Genomic DNA, 24,528 nt, shown 5'->3' with positions numbered 1-24,528 from the left:
CAGTGATCATAATATGATCGGTTTTGATATTGGCATTGAAGGAAGTGAAACTAGGAAATCAAGTACGCTAGCGTTTAACTATAGAAAGGGTGATTACGACAAAATGAGAAAAATGGTGAAAAAAAGACTGAAAGGAGCAGCTCGCAGAGTAAAAAACTTGCATCAGGCGTGGATGCTGTTTAAAAACACCATCCTGGAGGTTCAGGACAAATATATTCCACGTATTAGAAAAAAGGGAAAAAAGACTAAACGTCAGCCGGCGTGGCTAAACAGTAAGATAAAGGAAATCATTAGAGCCAAAAAACAATCCTTCAGAAAGTGGAGAAGAGAACCAACTGAAAGTAACAGGATAGATCATAAGGAATGCCAAGCCAAATGCAAAGCGGAGATAAGCAGGGCAAAAAAGGACTTTGAGAAGAAATTAGCGTTGGAAGCAAAAATACATAGTAAAAACTTTTTTAGATACATTAAAAGCAGGAAACCGGCCAAAGAGTCGGTTGGGCCGCTGGACGAAAATGGTGTTAAAGGGGCGATCAAGGAGGACAAAGCCGTAGCGGAGAAATTAAATGAATTCTTTGCTTCGGTCTTCACAGAGGAGGATTTGGGGGGGACACCGGTGCCGGAAAGAATATTTGAAGCGGGGGAGTCGGAGAAACTAAACAAATTCTCTGTAACCTTGGAGGATGTAATGGGTCAGTTCAGCAAGCTGAAGAGTAGTAAATCACCGGGACCTGATGGTATTCATCCCAGAGTATTAATAGAACTAAAAAATGAACTTGCGGAGCTACTGTTAGAAATATGCAATCTGTCCCTAAAATCGAGTGTAATACCGGAAGACTGGAGGGTAGCCAATGTTACTCCGATTTTTAAGAAAGGTTCCAGAGGAGATCCGGGAAATTATAGACCGGTGAGTCTGACGTCGGTGCCGGGCAAGATGGTGGAGGCTATTATTAAGAATAAAATTGCAGAGCATATACAAAAACATGGACTGATGAGACAAAGTCAGCACGGATTTAGTGAAGGGAAGTCTTGCCTCACCAATCTAATGCATTTTTTTGAGGGGGTAAGCAAACATGTGGACAATGGGGAGCCGGTTGATATTGTATATCTGGATTTTCAGAAGGCGTTTGACAAAGTGCCGCACGAAAGACTCCTGAAGAAATTGCAGAGTCATGGAATCGGAGGTAGGGTATTATTATGGATTAAGAACTGGTTGAAAGATAGGAAGCAGAGAGTAGGATTGCGTGGCCAGTATTCTCAGTGGAGGAGGGTAGTTAGTGGGGTCCCGCAGGGGTCTGTGCTGGGTCCGTTGCTTTTTAATGTATTTATAAATGACCTAGAGATGGGAATAACTAGTGAGGTAATTAAATTCGCCGATGACACAAAATTATTCAGGGTCGTCAAGTCGCAGGAGGAATGTGAACGATTACAGGAGGACCTTGCGAGACTGGGAGAATGGGCGTGCAAGTGGCAGATGAAGTTCAATGTTGACAAGTGCAAAGTGATGCATGTGGGTAAGAGGAACCCGAATTATAGCTACGTCTTGCAAGGTTCCGCGTTAGGAGTTACGGATCAAGAAAGGGATCTGGGTGTCGTCGTCGATGATACGCTGAAACCTTCTGCTCAGTGTGCTGCTGCGGCTAGGAAAGCGAATAGAATGTTGGGTGTTATTAAGAAGGGTATGGAGTCCAGGTGTGCGGATGTTATAATGCCGTTGTATCGCTCCATGGTGCGACCGCACCTGGAGTATTGTGTTCAGTACTGGTCTCCGTATCTCAAAAAAGATATAGTAGAATTGGAAAAGGTACAGCGAAGGGCGACGAAAATGATAGTGGGGATGGGACGACTTTCCTATGAAGAGAGGCTGAGAAGGCTAGGGCTTTTCAGCTTGGAGAAGAGACGGCTGAGGGGAGATATGATAGAAGTGTATAAAATAATGAGTGGAATGGATCGGGTGGATGTGAAGCGACTGTTCACGCTATCCAAAAATACTAGGACTAGAGGGCATGAGTTGAAGCTACAGTGTGGTAAATTTAAAACGAATCGGAGAAAATTTTTCTTCACCCAACGTGTAATTAGACTCTGGAATTCATTGCCGGAGAACGTGGTACGGGCGGTTAGCTTGACGGAGTTTAAAAAGGGGTTAGATAGATTCCTAAAGGACAAGTCCATAGACCGCTATTAAATGGACTGGAAAAATTCCTCATTTTTAGGTATAACTTGTCTGGAATGTTTTTACGTTTGGGGAGCGTGCCAGGTGCCCTTGACCTGGATTGGCCACTGTCGGTGACAGGATGCTGGGCTAGATGGACCTTTGGTCTTTCCCAGTATGGCACTACTTATGTACTTATGTACTTATGTACTTATGTCAGTGCAGAAAAGGCACAAAATTGAGAGGAGGATATCAAGGAATTGAGGAAGGTCAGTTGTTTCCATATTTATCTAAAATGCAAATGTTTAATGCAGGAGCCCATGCAAAACATTTTTGGATATTCATTTTAATTCCTGAGGAGATCCTGCTGTTTAAAGATTGTCACAGCTCCTCCCCTACTGTTGGGCTGGAGCCATCCTACTCTTCCATAGCACAAAGGTTGATAAATGGGCTTGGGAAAAGATTGTTAAAAGCAACTAGTGTGGCCACAAGAAAGCACACATCTTTTGTTCCAGAAGCACAGACATAACGAAGCATTCCAGATTACAAAGGAGACTTATAGCTATAAATAGAGGACTTCTGATTTTTGGTAGTAACTGATAAAATACTAATAAACACACCTGATGTGTTTATTGGTATTGTTTAGTGTTACAGCTAAAAATTAATAGAGGTTCTTATTTTCGTTTCATTTTTTTGGCCATTGTGTACTTCAGTCCACATACGTGGTAGTTCGTGCATGCACACTGCTCAGCTCTTATTTTTTTGAAAAATATTTTATTGAGTATAATGGTAAATAGAAAAATATAGAGTGAAATTAGGTATAAACAAGTTACAAATGTACAATAGTAACAAGAACAGTACAACAAAGTACTACAGGGAAAGCATAAGTACATATAAGTAGCCTGATCTGAGTTCTGCTCAGATATGACAGATTCTTCCCATTAAAGTTTACATTTGTAGAAGAATTTGCCATTCTTCTGCCCTCTATATAAAAAAACCCCCAAACAAAAAAAAAAAGATAGATCTGGACAGAATTTGGCAGATTAGGTGAAATGTTTCTGTTGCTGCAGTTTGGGAACCTCTGGCTTAGGGGATGTGTGATATTGTAAAATTCTTGTTTAAGTGAAATAGTTTACTGTAACAGTCTATGATGAGCTTCTTGAGTTGTTAATGAGATGGTGTTTATGGGATGGGTTAGTGAATATTTTTGTTGCCCAAAGTCTTTTGAATCCTCTTTTACCTACGTTACAGCTGTTTTTATTGCTTTATTGCATCCAGCTCTGCTCTCACTAGATATCGCACATTGGGGACCCTTTTACTAAAGCTTAAAGGCATGCACTAAGGAAACCCATAGGTATAAAATGAGTTTCTTAGCAATTTGCATACACTAAGCTTTAGTAAAAGAGTCCGTACTATGCCATACTTTGTACTGTTATATTTGAATATTTTTACTGCTGTAATTGTCTGTTGCTCATGTTTGATTTATTCTTATTGTACACCGCTTTGAATGAATTCCTTCAAAAAGTCGGAAAATCCAAATAAAGTAATTCCCACATGTAAGTGACCTGTTATAAAATACTGCGATTGATGTAAAGGTACATGCCAGCGACACTGACTGCTGGTGGTCGTATACAGGGCCGGAATTTGGGCAAAGTAGGAGTGAAGTTAGCATGTGTGCTCTTAGATTATGAAATACTTTAATCTAGGGTTTCTCAACCCAGCTAGTTGGGTTTTCAGGATCTTTACAGTGAATAGGCATGTTCTCTAGTACATACACTAGTATTCTATAAAGGCAATTAGGTGCCTACTATGCAGGGCCGTGGAGCTGGTACATCAAACCTTCTACTCCTCTGTTTTTCCACTGTCCTACTCTGACTCCAACTCCAACTCTTACTGATATTAGGCTTTAAATTTTTTGTTCTGGATCTCTGTAGAGAACAGCGCCAGAAAAACACAAGAGTCGGAATTACCAACCAGTGCTCAACAGTAACAGCATGCAAATTATACACTACTGTTAGTTTTGAGCATTGACTGGTAAAAGGGTCTGAGCATTCCTAGTGCATGCCCACAAGAGCTGTGCGGTAGGCACAGCTGTTGTGGACATGTTCAGTGATAATGATAATTATTTGTTACATTTGTATCCCACATTTTCCCACCTATTTGCAGGCTCAGTGTGGCTTACATAGTACCATAGAGGCGATCACAGATATCGGTATGAACAAATACAGAGTGAGGTTGTGGTAAAGTACATGCTTGACAGATAGGTTGAGGAATCACAAAGGAGGAAGAGTTAAGTGATGTCCAGTACGAACTTTGATTTTGTTGCAGGGTTGAGGCATTTAAGTTGGGTATGCCTTTTTGAACAGGTTGGTTTTTAGTAGTTTCCGGAAGTTTAGGTGGTCATATGTTGTTTTCATGGCGCTTGGTAGTGTGCTCCATAATTGTGTGCTTATATAGGAGAAGCTGGATGCATAGGTTGATTTGTATTTGAGTCCTTTGCAGCTTGGGTAGTGGAGATTTAGGTATGTTCATGTTGATCTTGATGTGTTTCTGATTGGTAGGTCTATGAGGTCTGCCATGTATCTCGGGGCCTCGCTGTAGATGATTTTGTGGATGAGGGTGCAGAATTTGAACGCAATATGTTCTTTGATTGGGAGCCAGTGTAGTTTTTCTCTTAAGGGTTTTGCGCTTTCAAATCTCGTTTTTCCAAAAATGAGCCTGGCTGCTGTGTTTTGGACAGTTTAGAGTTTTTTATGATTTGTTCTTTGCATCCCGCATAAATTCCATTGCAGTAGTCTAGGTGGCTTAGAACCTTAGATTGTACCAAGTTACAAAATATTTCCTTCGGGAAAAATGGTTTCACTTGTTTGAGTTTCCACATAGTAGAACATTTTCTTTGTTGTAGCTTTCACTTGGCTCTCGAGTGTGAGATTTTGGTCGATTGTCACTCCGAGAATTTTCAGGCTGTCTGAGATAGGGAGGGTGTGGTCTGGGGTGGTTATGTTGGTGGGTTTGTTCGTGTTATATTGGGATGATAGGATGAGGCAGTTTTTTCTGTGTTCAGTTTTAGTTGAAATGCATTCGCCCATGAGTTCATGATGTTCAAGCTGAGTTTGATTTCTTTGGCGATTTCTGTTGGGATGTATATTGTGACATCGTCTGTGTATATGAAAGGGTTAAGGCCTTGGTTGTTTAAGGACTTGGCTAGTGGGGTCGTCATTAGGTTGAAAAGGAGTGGTGATAGTGGTGATCCTTGAGGTACTCCACAGTCTGTTTTCCTTGGTGATATGTTTGAGTTTGATATCACTTGATATGTTCTAGTAGTTAGGAAACCCTAACCTTTAGAACTCCCTGGTGGTCCAGCAGATCACGCCCTACCCCCATGACACAAAATCTGTCGTGGTCCAGTCGACTCCCTCTCAAGACCCCCTCCTCAGCGCACAACTAAAAAAAAAAATCCTCTGTGGTGGTCTAGTGACTCCCACCCCTCCACATACCTCTTGTGAGAGTTTGAGGCAGGAGGGCAGGAGCAATGCCTACTTCCTGCTGCTTCTGTGCCTGCCATTCTCAAAATGGCGGTAAGCTTTGTGCATTGGGCCCTGTCTTACTATTTATCCCACATCCAGTTTTGTTCAGTCGGTTCTAGTCTTTGTTTAATGCAGGTTTTGTGTGTTAAAATTGTAGTACAATTCAGTGAATTAGCTCCTTAGTTTTATTTCAAAGTTTTTATTTTGTATTTTTACAAAAAGCAGCTATATAAAAAATATAGTGGGGGTGGCAGACGTGGAATTAACAGGCATTCTTTTTATTATAGCCTTGCTGCCTTGTTTTAAAACTCCCTCTTTGCAGTCCATTCTTCATTTGTTCATACTTTCTTTCTCTTGCCTGTATGGAGGTATAGAGTTCTTTTGGAGCAGGGATTGTAAAACATTTGAAATTCCCTATCATCAAGCTGATCAATCCATAGACTGGTTGGTTGTGTCCATCTACCAGCAGGTGGAGATAGAGAGCAATCTTTTGCCTCCCTATATGTGGTCATTTGCTGCCGGAAACTCCCCAGTATGTTCTCTATCTCAGCAGGTGTGTGGTCACACAGCAGCAGCTCTGTCTAGGTCTCCAAGCCTAATTGTTTACGTTTTGTTGAGTACCTGGGGTTGAGGGCTCTTCGTGAGCAAGTGCAAACCTGGTGGTGCCAGGTCCCTCCTTTTCTCCCCCCTCCCGCTGGCTCCATTAAACAAACAAAAAAAAATAATAATTTTTTTTTTTAACGTTCAAAAAAGACGTCCATTTGCAGCTGCTCACTGGAACAAGTCGTCGCTGCTCGGAGCAAGAAGCAGGTAATTTTTACCTTTTACTAGCGGGCAGGGGGTTCCCTGAACGGTCTCCACGTGGCTATGGCCGCGGATGGCAAGGGCGGGAAAAGACGCTCCCCGGAACGCGTTCGCGTGCCTAGCGAGGAAGCATGGGGATCGAAGGTAGAGTCGCCCTTTTTGGGCGCCCTTTCGGAACCGGGAGAGTTCACCGGCTTTTCCTTCGGCGCGGCGGCCTTTCCCGGCTTAGGCGCCCATCCCCCGCTGGCCGCCCTCCCGGTCGTGACCGGCCACGCGGCTCAGTCGGCTTCTTCTTGGGCCGCCCTCGAGATGGGAGACGTTAACAGCATGGTCGCCCTTGAATCGGGCGACAGTAAGAAGTCGGCGAAATTAAAACGCCCTTCTTCCCGCGCGGCTCCTTCTTGGAGTTTTGCGCTGGACGCCATTTTGGACGCGCAACACGCCTCTCCCCCGCTACTGGGAGCACAGATGGAGGGCCTCTAGGGCCGCGGCACAGACTGCAGAAATGCACAGACTGGGGGATTTCTCCCCTGAGTTCATTTTGCTGCTGCATCAAGCCTTTCTTATGCAGAACCCTGCCCCTGCCCACCTCTCTGATCGGGGTGATGAGGCCTCTATGATTAAGCGCCCTCGGGTGGATCTTCCACCCTCGGGGGACTCGGTCTCCTCTGATGTGGATGACGGCAGCGTGTCTGAGTTCTCCCAGAGATCCTTAGCAGAATCAATGGAAGAGATTGATCCTCGCTCGGATGGAGCGGACGACCCCTCTGCAGCGCGCCTTTTTCGCTCAGAGGATTTGCCCAACCTGCTTGTGCAGGCCATGAGCATTTTGAAGATTGCCTCTCCGGAGGAAGGCTCTCTCTCAGCCTCTACTGGTTCCGCCATTATGCTGGGAACGAAGCGCCCGCCTAGAACCTTCCACGTTCATGAAGCCATGCAGACCTTAATTTCAGCGCAATGGGATGCCGCTGAGGCGAGACTGAAAGTAGCCAGGGCTATATCCCATCTGTACCCCCTTCCTGAGGGGGAACGGGAAGCCTTTGTCTGGCCCACAGTAGATTCCTTAATCACTGCCGTGACTAAGAAAACGGCGCTGCCGGTGGAAGGTGGCACTGCCCTGAAGGACGCCCAAGACAGGAGAATGGAAGCGGCCTTAAAGTCGTCCTTTGAGGCGGCCGCTCTGAGTTTGCAAGCCTCGGTTTGCGGCTCCTACGTGGCTAGGGCGTGCCTGACTGTTTTGCAGTGGGCTTCCCCCTCGGACCCTTCCTGGAGGGCGGAATGGCCGACCCTGGAGTCGGGTTTGGCCTACTTGGCAGACTTGCTATATGATGTTCTGAGAGCCTCGGCCAAGGGCATGGCTCAGACAGTCTCTGCGCGGTGGTGGCTCTGGCTTAAGCACTGGTCTGCTGACCATGCCTCTAAATCTCGCCTAGCCAAGTTGCCTTTTAAAGGCAAGCTGCTCTTTGGGGACGAGCTAGACAAGATCGTGATGGAGCTCGGCATGTCCAAGGGCAAGAGGTTGCTGGAGGTCAGGACTCGGGCTGGCAGTGCCCGTCCTGGTTCCTCTAAGGGCCGATTCCAGGAAGCCCGTCGGTATCGCCCGGGCAAGTCGGCCTCCTCTGCCTCCGCTTCCTTCAAACGGAACTTCTTCCCCAAGCAGCATTCCTTTCGTAGGGACCGCCGTCCCGGAGGTTCATCCTCCGGCCCGCCCCCAGGGTTGCGTACCCAATGACGGGGACCTGGTCCATGGCCCAGTGCAGATAGGAGGAAGGTTTTCCTCGTTTCTGGGCGAGTGGACCAGGGTAACTTCAGACGCTTGGGTTCTGGAAGTCATCAGAGACGGCTACAAGCTAGAGTTCTGCCGACCCCTAAGAGACGGGTTTGTAAACTCTCCTTGCAAGTCTCAGGTCAAAGCAGCTGCCGTGCAGCAGACTTTGAGCAACCTGATCCGCCTGGGTGCGGTGGTCCCGGTGCCAGTAGATCAGCTTGGCAAGGGGCGCTACTCCATTTACTTTGTGGTGCCAAAGAAAGAAGGATCTGCTCGGCCTATTCTCGACCTCAAGGGAGTCAATCAGGCCTTGAAACTTCGGCACTTCCGGATGGAGACCCTCCGCTCCGTAATAGCTGCGGTGAAAAAGGGAGAATTCCTGGCCTCCCTGGACATCAAGGAAGCTTACCTACATATTCCCATCTGGCCGCCTCATCAGCGCTTTCTGCGCTTTGCAGTGCTGGGCCGACACTTCCAGTTCAGAGCCCTCCCGTTCGGGTTGGCTACGGCTCCGCGGACCTTCTCCAAAGTAATGGTGGTCATCGCGGCCTTCCTCCGCAAGGAGGGAGTGCAGATCCATCCCTATCTGGACGACTGGCTGATCCGAGCCCCTTCCTATGCGGAGTGCGGGAGAGCCACGGACAGGGTCATTGCTCTTCTGAGCTCCCTGGGATGGATCATCACCTGGGAGAAAAGCCAGCTGCGCCCGACTCAGTCCCTGGAGTATCTGGGAGTTCGATTCGACACGCAAGTGGGCAGAGTGTTCCTGCCGGACAACCGGAGTGTCAAGCTTCAGACCCAGGTGGACCAGTTCCTAGCCTCCTCTACTCTTCGGGCTTGGGACTATGTGCAGCTGTTGGGCTCCATGACGGCCACGATGGAGGTAGTGCCCTGGGCCAGGGCTCATATGAGACCACTACAGCACTCTCTTCTGCGGCGGTGGACTCCAGTCTCGGAGGATTACGCCATACGCCTTCCTTTGGATCCAGCGGTGCGAAAGGCGCTGAGCTGGTGGCTTAGGCCAGGCAAGCTGTCCGCAGGAATGCCTCTTACGACCCCGGAGTGGGTTGTCGTCACGACGGACGCCTGCTTGACGGGCTGGGGAGCCCACTGCCTGGGACAGACAGCACAGGGGCTCTGGTCTCCTGCAGAGACGAAATGGTCCATCAACCTCCTGGAGCTCCGAGCCATTCGGTTGGCGCTTCTAGAGTTTCTCCCGGTACTGGTGCTGAGGCCTGTACGGGTCCTGTCGGACAGTGCCACGGCTGTGGCCTATGTCAATCGCCAGGGAGGTACCAGGAGCGCCCCTCTAGCCAAGGAGGCCATGAAGCTATGCCTGTGGGCGGAAGCAAATCTGGAACAGCTGTCGGCGGCCCACATTGCGGGAGTCATGAATGTCAAGGCGGATTTTCTCAGTCACCATACTTTGGATCCCGGAGAGTGGCAACTGTCTGCTCGGGCGTTCTTGGACATCACAAAACGCTGGGGCCGGCCAAGCCTGGATCTGATGGCGTCCTCGGCCAATTGCCAAGTGCCGCGTTTTTTCAGCAGAGGATGGGACTCTCGATCCCTGGGAGTCGATGCTCTTCTCCAGCAGTGGCCGACACAGGAGCTTCTCTACATGTTCCCGCCCTGGCCCATGATGGGCAGGGTGCTAGGCCGGGTGGCAAAACATCCGGGCCGGGTGATCCTGGTGGGTCCGGATTCGCCCAGACGTCCCTGGTATGCGGACTTGGTCAGGCTCTCGGTGGACGGCCCTCTGCGGCTGCCAGCGGAGCGGGGCCTCTTACATCAGGGTCCCGTGGTAATGGAGGATCCCTCCCCCTTTGGTCTTACGGCCTGGCTGTTGAGCGGAAGCGGCTGAGGAAGAAGGGCTTCTCAGACAAGGTCATCGCCACTATGCTGAGAGCGAGGAAGAGCTCTACTTCCACCACTTACGCCAGGGTTTGGCGTACCTTTGCGTCGTGGTGCGAGGCAGGCTCTATATCGCCCTTCACTTCTCCAATATCTTCAGTGTTGGCGTTCCTGCAAGAGGGGCTGGAGAAAGGCCTATCGCTCAGTTTGCTGAAAGTCCAGGTGGCGGCTCTAGCTTGCTTCAGGGGTCGTCTGAAGGGGGCTTCCCTGGCTTCACAGCCGGATGTAGTACGCTTTCTCAAAGGAGTTAATCACCTGCGCCCCCCTCTGCACTCGTTAGTGCCTACGTGGAATCTCAATCTGGTACTACGGACCTTGCAAAGGCCGCCCTTCGAGCCCTTGCCAAGGGCATCGCTGAAGGACATGACGTTGAAAGCAGTCTTCTTGGTGGCTATCACATCAGCCAGAAGAGTTTCTGAGCTCCAGGTGCTCTCGTGTAGAGAACCGTTCCTGCGATTCACTGAGGCAGGAGTATCGATTCGCCTAGTGCCTTCCTTCCTGCCCAAGATTGTTTCTCGATTCCATGTGAATCAGCAGCTTTACCTACCCTCCTTTCGTAGGGTGGATTACCCAGAGGAGTACCCTGTGCTCAAATACCTGGATGTTAGACGGGTCATCATCAGATACTTGGAAGTGACCAATGATTTCCGGAAGTTGGATCATCTGTTCGTGCTGTTCGCAGGCCCTCATAAGGGGCTGCAGGCATCTAAGCCTACAGTGGCACGTTGGGTCAAGGAGACGATCGCGTCAGCTTATGTGGCGGCAGGGAAGATTCCGCCTATTCAGCTGAAGGCACTCTACTAGAGCACAAGCAGCCTCGATGGCGGAGTCCAGATCTGTTTCCTTGGAAGAGATTTGCAGAGCGGCTACTTGGTCGTCGGCTCATACCTTCTTACGACATTACCACTTGGATGTGGCCGCTCGGGCCGAGGCCTAGTTTGGGGCTTCAGTGTTGCGTTCAGGGATTTCCATGTCCCGCCCTGGGTGAGTACTGCTTCGGTACATCCCACCAGTCTATGGATTGATCGGCTTGATGATAGGGAAAGTAAAATTATGTATCATACCTGATAATTTTCTTTCCCTTAATCATAGCCGATCAATCCATAGCCCCTCCCAGATATCTGTATTGTTTGTGTTCTGGTTATATTTCAGGTTCAAGTTCAGTCTTCATTTCCTGTTCACGAGGACTTCGTGTTCAAGTTCTTCCAATTGAAGTCTCTTCGAGTTGAGACGAGTTTGTTACAGTGAGCTGCTGCTTCCTATCCCCCCCGTTTCAGCGGTGGCTGGATTGATAACCAAATTATGACGGTGCTCCCTCCCGCTTCGTGCGGCTGTAGGGTAGCTTTGTATCCCTCCCACTTCGGCAGTGTTAGGGTAAGCCAGCTCCTCCTGCGGTTGCGGTTGCAGGATAAGCCAGTTCCCCCCGCGTCGGCGGGTGTGGTTTCCCGCCCACCGCCCCGGCGGTGGTGCGCTGGAATATTTCCCCTCCCCCGCTTCGGCGGTGGTGAGCTGGGCAGAGTGTCCCTTGGTGGGTGTAATTCTCTAAGTGCTGAGTCCTGTGGATGGAGCTTTGATATCGACATACTGAGGAGTTTCCGGCAGCACATGACCACATATAGGGAGGCAAAAGATTGCTCTCTATCTCCACCTGCTGGTAGACGGACACAACCCACCAGTCTATGGATTGATCGGCTATGATTAAGGGAAAGAAAATTATCAGGTATGATACATAATTTTACCATATGGGTGTTAGCCATAAGCAGTGCCATACTGAGACAGACTGAAGGTCCATCAAGGTTTCTTTGCATGCCTCTTAGTCCTAGTATTTTTGGAAAGAGTAAACAAGCGATTCACATCTACCTGTGCCACTCCACTCAGTATTTTATATACCTTTATCATTACTCCCCTCAGCCATCTCTTCTCCAAGCTGAAGAGCCCTAAGTGCTTTAGCCTTTCCTCATTGGGAAGTCGTCTCATTCCCTTTATCACTTTTGTTGCCCTTCTCTGTACCTTTTCTAATTCCGCTGTATCTTTTTTGAGATGCAGTGACCAGAACTGCACACAGTATTGAAGGTGTGGTCACACCATGGAGCGATACAAAGGCATAACGTCCTCATTTTTGTTTTCCGTTCCTTTCCTAATAATTCCTAACATTCTATTTGTTTTCTTAGCCGCCACTGTACAATGAGCAGAGGGTTTCAATGGGGCTGATTTTCAAAGCACTTAGCCTTACAAAGTTCCATAGTAACCTATTGAACTTTGTAACGCTAAGTGCTTTGAAAATACGCCTAAATGTATCATCAACGATGACACTTAGATCCTTTTCCTGGGCAGTGACTCCTAATGTGGAACCTTTCATCACATAATTTTGGACACATCCACCCTTCCCTTCTCTCCCCTGGTTTCCCTGTTCCTTTCGTTTCTTCCCCATCCTCTCCTTTATTTCTTATATAGGTTACATGATGTATTATTTTAATTTACTGCATTGGTGGCCGCCTTTGCAGTGTGATGTAAGCCACATTGGGCCTGACACAGTTGGGAAAATGTGGGGTATAAATGAGATAATAAATAACTATGGCTTGGGTTCCTCTTTCCCACATGCATCACTTAGCACTTGCTCACATTAAGGGCCCTGTTTACTAAGCAGCATCACAGGCACGCTAACCATGTACGTGCGTTAACCATGTATGTGCCTACAATATCCCTATTGGTGCCTACATGGTTAGCGTGTGCGCTAATTGTAGGCGCGCTAAGAACACTAACGCACCTTAGTAAACAAGGCCCTAAAAGTCATCTGCCACTTGGATGCCCAGTCTTCCAGTCTAGTAAGTCCTCTTGCAATTTTTCACAATCCTCTTTCGATTTAACATTCCTTGTCATCAAGCAGATGAAGCCATTACGTATGGGTTGTGTCCATCAACCAGCAGGGGGAGATAGCGAGCACTCAACTTTTCACAGTGCCTCATGGCCAACCAGCTCCACTGCCTCTCAAGTATTCTCTATCTCCCCAAGCAGGGTGGCTGCAGCTTTTTCGAGCTCCATCAAAAATCTGCCTGGGGGTGACTCCTGGCTTACCAGTTGTTAGCCGGGGTGTTAGAGGCTACAGCAGCTTCACATTCAAGGCACATAGGTCAGCCCTTTCCCTGCCTTACCCATGCCCCCGTGGATGTGGACATATTAGCTTGCTTTTCCCTGTCCTTTCCCACTCAGTGGATGCAGGCACATTGGTTCGCCTTTCCCTGCCTTTCCCACTCATCTGAGCCTCCGGAGTTCTTATTACCTCTGCTTTCCTCACAGTGTTTAAAAAAAAAAAAAAAAATGGAACAGAGGTTTTCCTTTGATTCTTCTATGGGACCTGAGCTGTGATACTCGGTCCGGTGAGGTAAGAGTGTTTTCTAACTCCTCCGGGGTGGGCCCGCGATCGGGGCGTTTTTGGCATGAAACCGCCATTTTGAATTTTCCCATTTTCGGCGATGGCTGCAGAGAATGTAAAGCGCTGTTCCCGGTGTGGCAAGCGCAAATCAGCAGCGGGGCTCTGTAAATCATGCTGTACAAGTGTAAGAGCCGGCCCGAGCATGGCGAGCGATGATTCTTCCTGCTCAGAGCTGGCAGCGGACGCCACTTTGAATTCTCCATAGAGGCAGAGAGCCCTGAGCCCGGGGGGGGGGGACCTCGAATTGAGGCTATTCAGGGAGTTTTTCTCCCCTTATTTTGTGTTGTTATTGCATAAAGCATACATGCTGAAAAGAGCTCTCCCTCAAGGGTCGTCTGAGGCCCCTTCTATTGTCCCCCCCCCCCCCCCCCCCCGGTGGATTCTGGCCTGGGACTGCCCGCTGAGGCTATTTTCCCTGATAATTGGCATAAAGAAAAGCGTAGAAGGGCTAATTCCCCTTCAGATTGTGGTGCACCTCCCCCCCCCCCCCCCCCCCTGTGGTCGGGCTGTGAGGATTTGGAGAGTTCTGGCAGGCCTTCGTGGTCTGAGGAGCCAGAGTCAGGTGCAGAATTACCACAGTGTTACAAGAAATTATTTATTTTGGGGAAAGAGCTCTAGAGCACTCGCTACTGTTTATAATTTAAGAGCAGGTGCTGTATTTATAAGTTTTAGGATATTAATTTCTCCACCAATCACCAAAGATGATAATTGCAATAAATTAAATAAATTAAGTATATATAACAGATACCATATACTCAGAACACAAAGAGACCGTATTTTTAGCTTCAAAAAGGTTGATTTAATATACAATTGCACACGAGAGGTAGGTTTTAAGAGATCTTTACAGATAATCTATGCTTAAGTAAGGCAAGGTAGCAGGTCTAGATCAAAAGTTATGTTACTTACAAGTCCTTGTTACACAGTATGAACAGCATTAGGTAAGCACATGTTTGCAGGACAGGAGAGCTTCTGCAGTGAGTGGATCTGAGTTGCTTGCAGTTGAAGAGAATCTGAATCTTGGGGAAACAGCTTTTGCTTTTATATCTTGCAAGCTGCAGGAGGATATGCCATGTGGATCTTTGTCCTGGTTTTCCACACGACCCTTGGGCATTTGCAAAGCATTGTGGTATCTTGGTCTCATGTCTTATGACATCACAAGACTTGCTGTCTGGATCTTGCTGGCAAATGGTCTTTTGATGTACAGGGCTTCCTGCTTGATTCTCTGTGATAGATAAGATTTGTCTGGGGCAGCCAGCAGGTGCCCTTTGTCTTTAAGTTGGATTTCACACCTTTCCCACCTGCTTGTCTCCTTGCCTCTACTGGTTAGGTCCAATCTTTGTTGTGTTGATCAGAGGAATAGAGTCAATTTAAAACTTTAAAGCAGTCTTAAGTCTTTTGTTTAAGGAATGAGAAAAGGCAAGGTGAGGTCCCTGCAACTGCAGCAGTACCTTTGTCTTTTAAATATTCCCCAAAGGGAGAGGGAAGAGGGCTTTTGGAATGAAAGCCAGTTCTGCTGCAGTGTATTTTTAAAAGCTGCACAAATATATTGGTGTATATATATGTATCTGATCCAACACAACATCATGCTACACATTTAATTCTGATGATTGGCTTATACCATAACAGGATCTGGATGATCCCTCCGCGGTGAGGATTTTCCACCGTGATGAGCTGCCAGCGCTTATTTCAGATGCCCTACAGGTCCTTTCTATTGAAGAGCGTGACAGTGGCACAGCCTCCTCTGTGAATCCTAGGATGGCTAGTACCAAAAAGCCTGCTCGAGCCTTTCCTTTGCATGACTCCATCCAAGAGCTTATTTCTGCTCAGTGGGCTGACCCCGAGGGACCTTTGAAAGTTTCCAGAGCTATGGGGCAATTATACCCTCTGCGTGAGGAGCATTTGGCTCGCTTTGCAATGCTTAAAGTCGGTGACAAAGAGAACTACCCTCCCTGTGGAAGGAGGAGTTGCCTTGAAGGATATACAAGACCGTAGGCTGGAAGCAGCACTTAAACGGTCCTTTGAAATTGCAGGTCTTACTGTTCGGGCGTCTGCATGCAGTTGTTATGCTGCTAGAGCCTGCCTGGCGTGGTTGCAACAGGCAGTGGAACAGCCCGGAGATGGAGCGGAGCCCTTCTCGGATGTGGCTCCGCGGCTGGAGTCAGCCTTGTCCTTTTTGGCTGATGCCCTTTATGATATTGTCAGAGCTTCGGCTAAACAAATGGCAGTAGCAGTGGCGGCTCGCCGTCTTATTTGGCTACGACATTGGGCAGCGGACATGGCCTCTAAGCAAAGGTTGGTGAAGTTGCCCTTTCAAGGCCTTCTCCTATTTGGTGAGGAGTTGGAAAAAAAATTGTTAAAGGCCTGGGAGATCCTAAACCCCAGCGCTTGCCCGAAGATAGACCGAGGCCTTCCTCCAAGGGCCAGGGGGTCCACTCCTCTTATAGACCTCGCTTCCGTGAAGCTAGAAGGTACCGCCCGGGGCGTTCTGCTGGGTTCACTTCTCGTGCCCGTTTTTCAGCAGAGGAACTCCTTTCGCTCGGACAAGCGTTCCGCAGCCACCGGCTCTAGGCCTGGAGTTCAGGGGCGACCCTCTCAATGATGGTGCGCCGGCCCCCTCCTCGCTTCCTGTCATCGGAGGACGTCTTTCCCTCTTTGCCAAGGAGTGGGCCAATATTTCCTCAGATCAGTGGGTTCTGGACCTGATCAGAGATGGCTACAGAATAGAATTCAACGCCCCAGTAAGAGACGTGTTTGTGGAGTCCCGATGCGGTTCTGCCGCCAAACGGGTGGCGGTAGAGGAGACTTTGCAAGGTCTGATTCAGTTAGGGGCTGTGTGCCCGGTACCTCCCGCCGAACACGGCTTTGGCCGATACTCCATCTACTTTGTGGTGCCGCGAAAAGGTGGGTCTTTTCGCCCTATTCTGGACTTAAAAGAATTAAACAAGTCCCTGAGAGTGCGGCATTTCCACATGGAAACCCTGTGCTCCGTCATTGCTGCGGTACAACCAGGAGAGTTTCTCATGTCTCTAGACCTGAAAGAAGCTTACTTGCACATACCAATTTGGCCCCCGCACCAGAAGTTTCTGAGGTTTGCGGCGTTGAGAAAACATTTCCAGTTCCGGGCCTTGCCTTTTGGCCTCGCCACAGCTCCCCGAACCTTTTCGAAGGTAATGGTGGTAGTAGCTGCTTTGCTCAGGCGAGAAGGTATCAGGGTTCACCCGTACCTAGACAACTGGCTCATCAGAGCAGACTCTGTAACAGAGAGCTATCAAGCTACAGCCAGAGTGGTCTCAGTACTTCAATCTCTAGGCTGGGTCGTCAATATGGCCAAATGTCACCTGACCCCCTCGCAATCTCTAGAATATTTGGGGGCAAGGTTCGAGACAGACTCGGGCTATGTATACCTACCGGAGCTAAAGCGGTGCAAGCTTCAGAATCAGGTCCGTCTGCTCCTGAGGATGCCCCGCCCGCGAGCTTGGGACATTGTCCAGCTGCTGGGATCGATGACAGCCACATTGGAAGTGGTGCCCTGGGTGAGAGCGCACCTGAGACCTCTACAGTATTCCCTACTTCAAAGATGGTCTCCAGTTTCTCAGGATTATCAATGCAGACTTTCTTGGCTCCCTGCGGCCTGACTCAGCATGAAGTGGTGGCTCTCGGACAGCATGCTGCGGCGAGGAATGCCGCTGGCGCTCCCCGATTGGTGTCTAGTAGTGACAGATGCCAGCCTGAAGGGCTGGGGCGCACATTGCAAGGGGAAGCATGCCCAGGGTCTATGACACCCGAGGAGTCGGAGTGGTCCATCAACCGCCTGGAGTTGAAAGCGGTGTTTCAGGTGCTTCTGGCCTTTCAAGTGACCCTGGAAGGATTGGCTGTCAGAGTGATGTCGGACAACACAACAGCAGTGGCCTACATAAATCGACAAGGCGGCACTCAGTGCAGAGCACTGGCCGCGCAGGCCGAACAGATTTGCCCAGGCCGAACAGATTTGCCACTGGGCTGAGCTGCATCTTCAGTTTCTGTCGGCAGCTCACACTGCAGGTCAGAGCAACGTGCAAGCCGATTATCTAAGCAGGCATCAGATCGATCCAGCAGAATTGGAACTAGCAGATGAAGTATTCCTGCAGATATGTGCCAAATGGGGCAAGCCCGTGATGGATCTTATGGCGACAAGTTCAAATGCCAAAGTCCCGTGCTTCTTCAGCAGACGGAGAGATCCTCGCTCGGCAGGGTTGGATGCCTTGACTGAGCCCTGGCCTCCGGGCCTACTATATGTGTTCCCTCTGTGGCCCTTGATAGGGCTCGTGCTCCTGCGGATTCGGCTGCACCCAGGAGAAGTGGTCCTCATCGCCCTGGATTGGCCCAGGAGGCCTTGGTATGCGGACATCCCATACGTAATGGCTTCATCTGCTTGATGACAAGGAAGGGAAAATTAGGTTCTTACCTTGGTAATTTTCTTTCCTTTAGTCATAGCAGATGAAGACATGAGCCCTCCCTGTATGATTGTCTGTATGCTGTGAATCTGTTTCAGGTTCTGTTCTTGTTTCCTGAAGTTCCTTCCTTGGGAGAAAGTTGGAAAACAGTCGTCAGGATTCATGTTCACTTATAGGAGGATGAGTCCATTCCCTCCAGTTTATGTTTTGGAGGATGAGTTTATTCCCTCCAGGAGGTTGTGTGTATCCCCTTCAGTTATACAATAAGGAGGATGAGTTTATTCCCTCCAGGAGGATGGGTTCATTCCCTCCTTTTGAGTTCATGCCCTTGTTAAGGGGCCATCGTTTGCTGTGAGGAAAGTTCATGTTATTCCCATTGCGGTTTGCCATACTGCGTTGGAAGCTTCAAATACTGAAGAGGCAGTGGAGCTGGCTGGCCATGAGGCACTGTGAAAAGTTGAGTGCTCTCTATCTCCCCCTGCTGGTTGATGGACACAACCCATAAGTAATGGCTTCATCTGCTATGACTAAAGGAAAGAAAATTACCAAGGTAAAAACCTAATTTTCCCACTTTGAATAACTTTGTGACATTAACAAATTTATTTACTTTACTAGTTATTCCCTTCTCTAGATAATTTATAAAAATGTTAAAAAGCAGCGGTCCCAGCACAGACCCCTGGGGACCACCACTATCTACTATTCTCCATTGAGAATACTGACCATTTAACCCTACTCTGTTTTCTATCTTTTAACCAAAAATTCTTAGCAGCCAGGGAAACTTTATACTTTATTCTTTTTGTTACTTGTTTTTATGATTTGGGAGGGGTTTTTTTTATTTGTCTTTTTTTTTCTCAAAATGTTTTTGTTTTTCCTTTCTTTCCCAGTCCAGTGGCAATATCAGTAGGCGTTCTCTCTCTCTCCACCCCTCCCTCCAAATCAGTCTGGCCCCTGTTTGTTGCATGGTGGCTGTATCTCTTTCTAGGGAATACTGGCTATTGCTTTGGGGGGTGGCGGGGGGGGGGGGGAGAAGCTGTTTCTTTCCCAAAGTCCTTATGGTGTCTTGTGCTGAATTTTAGGCACCTCATTGACTTAGCACTGTGATTTCTTTCTCCTCCCCTGCATTGTTGAGGTATCAACACCACTGTACCCCAGTTTACTTTCAGCTCAGATTCATGGTGGTGGGAGGAGCAGAATAAGGAGAGTGAGCAGCAAAGAATGAATAGTAAAGGGAAGGTGACTTAGGGCTTACCATCCCTCTTTTTTCCCGTCAGGTTAATTTGGCAGGACCCATGGTTTTTGTAGCTCACTGTTTACCCCCTCCCCCTTACTTTAGAACCCCTGTACTTGGTAGAGGGGAGATATTTTATTTGACAGAAGTTGGTATGTGTACCAATAACCAGTAAGTTAAAATTGTCAGACTGATTTTTGGTTATTGATATGTGCAACCCGGAGTGTGGGCCTATTTTTAGTAGTACTGTATGTGGAGAATCTAATACCTGGTATCTTATATGGGTTTTCCTTTTATGTGTTAAGCTTGATTAGTATATTGTAATATATTTTTTTGGATCTGTTGTACATTTCTGAATATTGTTGGAGCTGATCTTAAATTGTTTTATTTGTTACTATGTTATCTTAAATGCCATCTTGCATGCAAGTTGCAAAAACAGGTTAGAGAATTAAGAATTAAATATTTAAAAAAAATCCATCTTTTAATATATTTATTTTTTTAATCCTTTCAGCTGCCTATTGAAGATTTGTGCAGTTTGACGTCACACTCATTAGCTATTGCACTGTCTGCAACTGTGCCAGAGTCCACGGAAGATGTTTTGTGTAGGGGTTTCGCTGCATTGGGCATGGAGGATGAAAAGATTGAAACTGCACAGCAAGTAAGTAGCTCCCAGTGGGCTGAATGCATGACACTGTGGGTCAGTTCAGAGTGTTTGAGGACTGTCACAATAAACCATGCTGTTTTAAGATATTTGCTCAAGAATTCTTCTGATGCTTTGAGGGTATGTTTGGACATGCTCTAGCACTTGCTGCTTTTGGGAAGGCAGTGAAAATCTTATTCAACATTTCATTGTCAAATTGGCTTTCTTGGTAGTATTACTACACCTCCTATGCAGGATCAAGCCATGTACATGCAGCCTTCAGATACTGCGAACCTGATTTACATAAGTATTGCCATACTGGGATAGACCGAATGTCCATCAAGCCTAGCATTCTGTTTCTGACAGTGGCCAATCCAGGTCACAAGTACCTGGCAAGATCCCAGAACAGTACAGTACATTTTATTCTGCTTATTCTAGAAATAAACAGTGGATTTTCCCCAAGTCCATTTTAATTATGGTCTATGGGCTTTTCCTTTAGGAAGCCATCCAAACCGTTTTAAAAACCCGCTAAGCTAACTGATTTTACTACACTCTCTGGCAAAGAATTCCAGAGTTTAATTACAATTTGAGTGAAGAAACATTTTTTCTAATTTGTTTTAAATTTACTACTTTGTAGCTTCATCGCATGCCCCCTAGTCCTAGTATTTTTGGAAAGAGTAAACAAGTGATTCACGTCTACCCGTCCCACTTCACTCATTATTTTATAGACCTCTATCTTATCTCCCCTTAGCCGTCTTTTCTCCAAGCTGAAGAGCCCTAACTGCTTTAGCCTTCCTCATAGGGAAGTCATCCCATCCCCTTTATCATTTTCATCATCCTTCTCTGTACCTTTTCTAATTCCACCATATCTTTTTTGAGATGCGGTGACCAGAATTGAACACAGTATTTGAGGTGCGGTTGCATCATGGAGTGATACAAAGGCATTATAACGTCCGCATTTTCCTAATAGTACCTAACATTCTATTTGCTTTCTTAGCAGCCACCGCACACTGAGCAGAGGGTTTCAACGTATCCTCAATGACGATGCCTAGATCCCTTTCCCAGTCAGTGACTCCTAATGTGGAACCTTGCATTACGTAACTATAATTCGGTTTCTTTTTTCCCACATGCATCACTTTGCACTTGCTCACATTAGACATCATCTGCCATTGAGATGCCCAGTCTCGTAAGGTCCTCTTGTATTTTTTTCACAATCCACTTGCGATTTAACAACTTTGAATAACTTTGTGTTGTCAGCAAATTTAATTACCTCACTAGTTACTCCCATCTCTAGATCATTTATAAATATGTTAAAAAGCAGCAGTCCTGGTACAGACCCCTGGGGAACCCCACTATCTATCCTTCTCCATTGAGAATACTGGCCATTTAACCCTACTCTGTTTTCTATCTTTTAATCAGTTTTTAATCCACAAGAGGACACTACCTCCTATCCCATGACTTTCCAGTTTCCTCTGGAGTCTTTCAAGAGGTACTTTGTCAAATGCTTTCTGAGAATCCAGATACACAATATCAACCGGCTCACCTTTTTCCTCATGTTTGTTCACCCCTTCAAAGAAATGTAATAGATTGGTGAGGCAAGTTTTCTCTTCACTAAATCCATGTTGGTTTTGTCTCATTAATCCATGCTTTTGAATATGCTCTGTAATTTTGTTCTTTATAGTAGTCTCTACCAGTAATTTCCCGGATCACCTCTGGAACGTTTCTTAAAAATTGGCGTTACATTGGCCACCCTCCAGTCTTCTGGAACCACGCTTGATTTTAAAGATAAATTATATATTACTAACAATAGTTCTGCAAGTTCATTTTTCAATTCTATCGGTGGTACTCAGGGATGAATACCATCCGGTCTAGGAGATTTGCTGCTCTTCAGTTAGTCAAATTGCACTATTATGTCCTCCAGGTTTATAGATATTTCATTCAGTTTCTCTGACTCGTCAGCTTTGAATACCATTTCTGGCACTGGTATCTCTCCAAAATCTTCCTCAGTGAAGACCGAAGCAAAGAATTAATTTAATCTCTCCACTATGACTTTTGGCTTCTTTGATTGCCCCTTTTACTCCTTGGTCATCTAGCGGTCCAACCGATTCTTTTGCCTGCTTCTTGCTTTTTAATATACCTAAAAAATTTTTTTACTATGTGTTGTTGCCTCCAACGCAATCTTTTTTTTCAAAGTCCCTCTTTGCCTTCCTTATCAGCACTTTGCATTTGACTTGCCATTCCTTATCCTGTTTCTTACTATTTTCAGTCGGTTCCTTATATTTTCTGAAGAATTTTATTTTAGATCTAATAGCTTAATTCACCTCACTTTTTAACCATGCCGGCTGTCGTTTGTTCTTCCTTCCTCCTTTTTTAATACACGGTGAGGTATATTTTCAAAGCACTTAGCCTTCCATAGAAACCTATGGAACTTTGGAAGGCTACGTGTTTTGAAAATGAGCCCCAGAATATATTTTGCCTGGGCTTCCAGGATGGTATTTTTGAACAGCATCCAAGCCTGATGTAAATTTTTGATCTTCACAGTTGCTCCTCTAAGTTTTTCTTTCACCGTTCTTATTTTATCAGTCTCCTTTTTGAAAGTTAAATGCTAATGTATTGGATTTCCTGTGTGTACTTACTCCAAAACCGATATAAAATCTGATCATATTATGATCACTGTTATCAAGCGGCCCCAGCACCATTGCCTGCTGCACCAGATCATGTGGTCCGCTAACGACTAGATCTAGAAGTTTTCCTCCTCCTTGTTGGATCCTGTACCAGCTGCTCTATAAAGCTGTCCTTGATTTCGTCAAGGAATTTTACCTCTCTAGCATTCCCTGGTGTTGCATTTACCTAGTCAATATCGGGGTAATTGAAATCACCCATTATTATTGTGTTGCCCAGTTTTGTTAGCCTCCCTAGTTTCTAATAACATTTCTACATCTGTCTGTTCATCCTGGCCAGGTGGATACAGTCCTATCACTGTCCTTTTTCCCTTTACACATGGAATTTCAATCCAAAGGGATTTCAAGATGTGTTTTTTTTTTATTCCTGCTGAATTTTCAATCTATTGATTCAAGGCCCTCCTTAATATGCAAAGCTACCCCTCCACCAATTCGTTCCACCCTATCACTACGATATAATTTGTACCCCGGTATGACAGTGTCCCACTGGTCATCCACCATGTCTCACAGATGCCTAAGAGGCATATTTTCAAAGCACTTAGCCTTCCAAAGTTCCATAGGTTTCTATGGAACTTTGGAAGGCTAAGTGCTTTGAAAATATGCCTCTATTATATCTAATTTTTCATTTAGTGCAATATATTCTAACTCTCCCATCTTATTTCTTAGGCTTCTGGCATTTGCATATAGACATTTCAAACTATGTTTGTTGTTCCTATTTACATCTTGCTCATTTGTTGACAGTGTTAATTTGCAGTCTTTTGCCTGATTTTTACTTAAGGTCACCTGATCTACTATGGTCTCGTTTGCAACCTCGCTATCAGGATACCCTATCTTCCCTGTTTCGGTGATATCTTTGAAAGGTACCTTGTTCCGAACTATGCATTTTTGAACGACTGTCGGCCTTCCCCTAGGTTCAAGTTTAAAAGCTGCTGTATCTCCTTTTTAAATGCCAATGCCAGCAGCCTGGTCCCACCCTGGTTAAGGTGGAGCCCATCCTTCCGGAATAGGCTCCCCCTTCCCCAGAATGTTGTCCTGTTCCTTACAAATCTAAAACCCTCCTTCCTGCACCATCGCCTCATCCATGCACTGAGACTCCGGAGCTCTGCCTGTCTCTTGGGCCCTATGCGTGGAACTAGTAGCACTTCTGAAAATGCTACCCTAGATGCTCTAGATTTGAGCTTTCTACCTAAAAGCCTAAATTTGGCTTCCAGAACCTCTCTCCGACGTTTTCCTATGTCATTGGTACCCACATGTACCAAGACAGCTGGCTCCTCCCCAGCACTATCTAAAATCCTATCTAGATGACACGTGAGATCTGCCACCTTTACACCAGGCAGGCAGGTAGGTGACCAGGCAATCCTCACGTCCGCCAGCCACCCAGCTAGATGCTTAATAAATCACCAACTACAACAGTTATCCTAACCCTTCCCTCTTGGGCAGTAACTCCTGGAGACGCATCCTCTGTGAGAGGATATTTCATCCCCTGGTGGGCTGGTCATGGCTACAGGATTGCTTCCAGCTGCACCAGCGTGATGCTGTCCTTTTAGAAGACCTCCCTCCTCCAAGACAGCATAGAGGCTGTGGTGGGGTCTTGTCTACAACGTCCCTGTAGGCCTCCTGTATGTACTCTCTTTCTCCCTCAGCTCCTCTAGCCTCAAGAGAACGGACTCGTTCTCTGAGAGCTAGGAGCTCTTTACATCGAACACACACATATGACCTATCACCAACTTGGAGATAATCATACTTGTTAACACTCAATGCAAAAGACTGGATAGCACCCCTCTCGCTGCTGGACCACTGTCTGCATCGTAGTATTATAGAGTTGTTTAATTAAAAGTTCTTAAGGTACTAGGGATATCAGGTGAATATAAACAGCCTTAAGACTGGCATAATTTATTTAGTGTTTGCTTCTCAGAAACTAATTAAATAATTAAAACTCTTATGAAAA

The 24,528-nt window shown here is 46.7% G+C and overlaps 1 protein-coding gene across 1 annotated transcript in view; it reads left to right on the top strand.

Annotated features, from left to right (window-relative positions):
• COG3 (component of oligomeric golgi complex 3) overlaps positions 1-24,528 on the top strand; it is a 155,623-nt gene that overhangs the window by 3,152 nt on the left and 127,943 nt on the right. Inside the window, 1 exon segment of the mRNA XM_030200514.1 lies at positions 19,771-19,917. Coding sequence (XP_030056374.1) covers positions 19,771-19,917 — 147 coding nt within the window.

Source organism: Microcaecilia unicolor, chromosome 4, assembly GCF_901765095.1.
Source record: "Microcaecilia unicolor chromosome 4, aMicUni1.1, whole genome shotgun sequence".
Taxonomy (NCBI): Eukaryota; Metazoa; Chordata; class Amphibia; order Gymnophiona; family Siphonopidae; genus Microcaecilia; species Microcaecilia unicolor.
The sequence above is the reverse complement of the archived record's forward strand: the minus strand, read 5'-3'. Positions and strand labels throughout refer to the sequence as shown.